The sequence below is a fragment of the Austrofundulus limnaeus genome, unplaced genomic scaffold, assembly GCF_001266775.1.
Source record: "Austrofundulus limnaeus strain Quisiro unplaced genomic scaffold, Austrofundulus_limnaeus-1.0 Scaffold656, whole genome shotgun sequence".
Taxonomy (NCBI): Eukaryota; Metazoa; Chordata; class Actinopteri; order Cyprinodontiformes; family Rivulidae; genus Austrofundulus; species Austrofundulus limnaeus.
In genome coordinates, this window is record NW_013953058.1 from 77,999 (window position 1) to 83,393 (window position 5,395).

At 42.7% G+C, this 5,395-nt stretch overlaps 1 protein-coding gene across 1 annotated transcript in view; it reads right to left on the reverse strand.

The window, feature by feature from the left end:
- Positions 1–5,395, reverse strand: part of mrtfab (myocardin related transcription factor Ab) — a gene marked incomplete in the record, with an annotated part of 88,099 nt that overhangs the window by 74,443 nt on the left and 8,261 nt on the right. The window contains 1 exon segment of the mRNA XM_014027503.1: positions 3,569–3,754. Coding sequence (XP_013882957.1) covers positions 3,569–3,740 — 172 coding nt within the window.

A 5,395-nucleotide genomic window follows, 5' to 3' on the forward strand; every position in this document is an offset into this window, starting at 1 on the left:
CTGGACAGGTCTAAAGTCCATCAGAGACACCTGGACAGGTCTCCAGTCCATCAGACACACCTGGACAGGTCTCTAATCCATCAATTTTTAAAATCTTAAAATTTTTAAAATTTTGCAAAAATGTAAAAACGAAGAAATGTGAATCAGACGTGTTTCTATCAACTGGCTTGAAGTGAATCAGTTATGTCAGACGCATGCGTGTAGTAAACAGGAAGTAAAAGTTGCATCTCAGGAAAATGGAGAGAAGTTATCAGGAACGTGTTGCTACTATCAGAAATTTGTAATTATTCTGTCATCAACTAGTTTTGGTGATTTTACATGCAGTCTGCAGATGTAGAGGAAGAAATGTGATCTTTTCACAATACAGGATTAAATGAGAAGACGCAGACAGCGGGAGGAGGGTCCAGCTGCCAGTTGCAGCTGCAGTCGCTCTGGTACCGGGACCAGTTTCGGACAGACAGCAGGAACAGCTGATCAACATGTGAGGTAAATGTTCACTACCTCAGACCTGATTCGAAAAATGTGTTTCTATCTGTACTTTTGCACATTAACTCTTTTTTGAAAAACCCAAAAACCACCTCGTGAGCGTATCAACTTGGATGCAAATTAGAGGAAGTTTTTTCGAATCAATCTGTTTCCATCACCTTTTCTGATGCCAAACTTCAAAATGAGCATTAAAAACCTTGATGGAAACACGGCTACTGACAAAGAGACAACCATCCTCACTCCCAGTCACATCTAGAGTCAGACAGAAGAGCTCCAGAACAGATTCAAACTGAGAACATCTGGTTTGATTTAAAGATTGTTTGACACAAGCAGCACACATCCAACCTGAAGGAGCTCCACCATCATGGACCTGGACCTGAAGAGACCTCATGATGTACACCTGCTGCAGAAGGTGCATCAATGGACTGAGTTTTGAAGGAAGAATACACTAAAAACTATTTGTTACTTGTGTAGTTATTAGAAGTATTTAAAACAAGGCAGTTTTCACACATTCATATTCTTTAACCTCAAGTATTTTTGTAGAATTATTACTTTGAATCAAATAAAAATCAGAAATATTTCAGGCTGTAACACAGGGGTGCCCAACCTTTTTTGAACCAAGAGCTACTTTTGAAGTCAGCAGTTTGCCGAGATCTACTCGTCCAGTCTCAGTATAAAAAAACAATTTTTTGTCTCCCTACTCCTCACTTCTTTAAAGTAAATAAAACAGAACGTAATGTGTTGCTAGTTTTATTTAAAGTATTGTCAAACAAAACTATCTACTTAACCATATATTTACCTACAAAAAAAGATAAAATCCTTACTTAACTCCTGACAGAGAAACAGAAAAGTGATGCTTGAACAAAAAGGATCAATTTTTTACCTCCTTCAATTAGTACTCACTGTATCGTGTGAGCTATGAGGGCTGGAAACCTGCACACTGAGAACCACAGACTTAAATAACTTCGGAGCACGGGAACTCGTCTCCATTTATTCAAAGAACTCTCCTCTCTTCTCTCCATACAGGGGAGGAAAAACAAAACATAAAACTATCAGGGTCAACATGGCTACCACAAGAGTACCGCCCTATTTTTTTCCAAAATCAAAAGCACACAATATAAAACTCTCTTGCAGGCGGCTATAAAACCCGGTGCTGAGCTTCCAGGACTGGTTTCACCTGATCAGATCTGTTCCTTTTATTGCCTGGAACAGATCCATCAGGTGGGTTTCTGAATTTTATGCATTTTTGCAGAAATATCACCCGCCAGGGGTTTCTGGCGAAATCCAGGCAGGAGAGCGGGTGCTGGATGTAGGATCACGGTTCCACCTCAGTGGATCTCTTCCTTTTATTTCCCTACATCAGCACAAGCAGCCCCGTGCTGGAAATCAGCTGTTTCACCCACCGGAGCTCACCCGATGACTTTTGATCGCTTATATCTCTGTGTGGGAACGTCCCAGGAAGTTGAAACCACTGCAGGTTGTAGCAGAGATCCAGAACTTTAAAATGAGCCATCTCCTGCCCGAAACCGATGCTCAGAGCCGGCACTAGAGGCTCCGAAGTAAATTGAGTACTATATCGCCCACCAAAGCGTCTTTTTCGGCCGGTCGTTGGTTAATAGCTCCGCGGGAGGACGTCCCAGGAACTTGCAACCACCTCCAGTTTGTAGAGGAGGACCGCAGCTTTCTGAAGTTATCTCACTTTCCCGGATCCGATGGTGAGAGCCCGCAGGAGATGCAAACGAAGGTTGAAATTTCCTCCCAAAAATGTGCGTAAAATGCACTGTTGTGCGTAATTTGCTTATAGCTCCGCAGGGCAACATCACAGAGACTCCATTCAAGTACCAGAGCTTTAAAACCCAACCAGCCATTCCGGGATCCTATACTCCTAGCCCGAGGAGGGGGGCTAAAACCACCCCCGGCGGAGGTCCGACGGTGCGTAATTTGAGGTTTTTCGATTATATCTCTGCGGGTGAATACTGCAGGGACTCCACTCAACTTCCTCCTTGTAGGGGAGAGCCAGGGCTTTAAAACCCGATCATCCACACCGGGATCCGACGCTCCTAGCCTGGGAGGGGGGGCTAAAACCACTCCAGCGGGAGTTTCTTTTGCTTATTTCTCCACGGAGGAACGTCGCAGGGACATCATTCAACTTTCACCTTGTAGGGCAGAACCAGAGCTTTGAAACAAGACCTGCCACTCCGGGATGCGACGCTCAAAGCTGGTGCTAGAGGCTCCGCAGCAAGGCTGCGCTGCGTGGGCACCTGGGAATCAGCTGGCGAGCGACTGGTTGGGCACCCCTGCTGTAACAACATGAAATATTTACCAAATGGGGTAAATACTTCTGTAAATCCATTTGTTTCACTTGTTTGTTAACACTCTGAGGTGAAGTTATCTCATCACTTTACTGACAAATGAACATCTGACATCTTTGATGCTCCCACTCTGTCTCTTCTAACTCTACCTAACCTCAGAAGGGTTTAGATTGTGGAGGAATGAGGAGTAGTTTTAAGCCATGATGTAACCCAAAGGTCAACAGTGGAGTAGGAGGACATACTTTGTATAAAATGTAAGAGTTGTTACTGTTCATATTGGTAGGTGTTACCTTGTGAAGAAGCTTTTAGAAAACAGAGACCCGACTCAGAATAAGATGATTGACTGATCATCTGTATTCACTCATTATTTTCAGTAACAACTGCAGCCTGACGTTTTTAATTAAAACTCAACTAAAGACTATGGTTCTGCTCTGCAGCACATCATTGAACCGTTAACTTTGAGTCAACAGTTCAGTCATCATCTGTGGTGTCCAACCGAGACCAACACGTCTCCATTTGTACGTCTTTATGTGGACCTGTGTGTAACTGTGTGTTTCATCTGCAACATGTAAACTGGGTTTAATCCTCTCAGAACAGCTACATCATCACTTCACTGAGAATGTGTATCATCCTGCAGTTAATAGATAGGAGGGGCCATGTGTGCTCCTGCTAAAACATTTAGGTTAAATGACAAACGTGTCCTCTGACATCTACCTAAAGTCAAACAGAGGTGATGCCAGGACCAACAGTCTGTATCGTGCTGATCTTACCATTCTTGCGCTCCTTCAGAGGCAGAAGATTTGGAGCAGGCTGAAGCGAGAGCTCCTGAAGCTCGTTGGTCACTGCTTCACTCTGAGGGCTAGGGGCCGAGGCGGAACACCCACTTACTTCCATAGTACTGGAGCTTGGCCCCTCCCCCTTCTGTGAGTCTACTGATGCCATGTTGACAGAGTGACCTGCAATTACAAAAAAAAAAACAGATGAAAATATGAGGAGACAGTGTGACGTCAACATCAATCTGTACATCACTTAGGCATAAACCCACTTCACGGTAAAGGTGTTGCAGTGGGGTCCTACAGAAAGTGTACTTGTTACAGTCTGTGTTTAAAGGAACATAGCTTCACTCTGACCACACTGGTAAAGGTTAAGGCTGGTTTAGACTTCATCAGAAGTAACAAACTGTTTGTCACTGATGTAACTGTTTGACAAAAATGACACTTCCTTCCAAGAACCAATTCTGTGAACAAACCCAAGTCAGAATCATTGTTTGACAAGGCTCTGCACCAAGTGTTGTATGGTTACCTTTTTACCTCTATATTTGGACTTACATACTTTAAGACGTATGTAACTATATCAACAATGTCTAAACGTCCTATTTAATATTTACCATATTTAACCAGGTGTTTTATTTGTATGGTCAAGAAATTAGTAGAAAATACCAGTTGTATATAAATGACCTTGACCTTTGACCCTTTAATGCCTAAATCTAATCATACTGAGTACTACATACTCCGGACTAATACAAATATGGGGCAGCTGTGGCAGAGTGGTTAGGGGAGTCGATCCTCTAATGCAAGAGTTGGCAGCTCAATTCCTCGCTATTCAGTCACATGTTGAAGTGTCCCTGAGCAAGACACTTCAGCCCTAATGCCTCTGATGTCCCATCAGTGTATGAATGTGATTGGCACTGATTAGTCTCCATAGATGATTGTACATGTTAGCTCTGTAGAGACCTAACAGAGTGCTGTGTGAATGGATAAATGAGGACACAGGTTGTAGTGTGAAGAGCTGTGAGTGTCCTGGTTTAGAAAGGTGCTGTATAAGTACAGGTCATTTACCATTTACTACACTAATGGAGTTACTATGCCCATTTATAAGTAAATATATAATTCATTCAGGAGATATGATGCACACAAGACCACCTGTGATGGATCGACAGCGCACTAACACACAGACAGAGAACAGTCTGCCTCCTGTCTCAGTGGACGGAGGCAGAAAAATACCTCATCACAGTAACTGCAATGTGGATAAGACTAACTTTTGACAGTTTAACTGATAAATTTGCACACAACCCTAGCAAGGATATAGCACACGTTTTGTGCATAGAAAAGACAGCACTGGGACAGGTGGCTTTGCACAGCAGTGGTGTCCAGGAGGGAGTCCACCTCGGCTGAACATAGAGACAACGTGCTCTGCACTATAGGCCAGCTTAAAAACATGGCTTTACACTTCTCAGTACAAGTGCCTCCAAGTCAAACTGCACATGGATCCTCTTCTTTTCACAGGTAGACATGATGTTTGTTTGTGCAGAGAAGAAACTCACTTACAGTACACACAGGGCATTTGAAAACTGGGACATGAACATTGGAGACTCTTTTAGAACAGGGCTTCTTCACCTTTTTGACCTCGGGGCCCAATTTGTTCAACATAAAGTGTCACGAGGCCCAGTCAGACATTACCAATGTATGGATCAAAATGATAATTATTATAAACCTTGGTTTAAAATGATAATTATTCTAAATCTTGGTTTAAAATTATAATTATTCTAAATCTTGGTTTAATTTATATTGTATTTGCATTATAACTAAATTAAATAC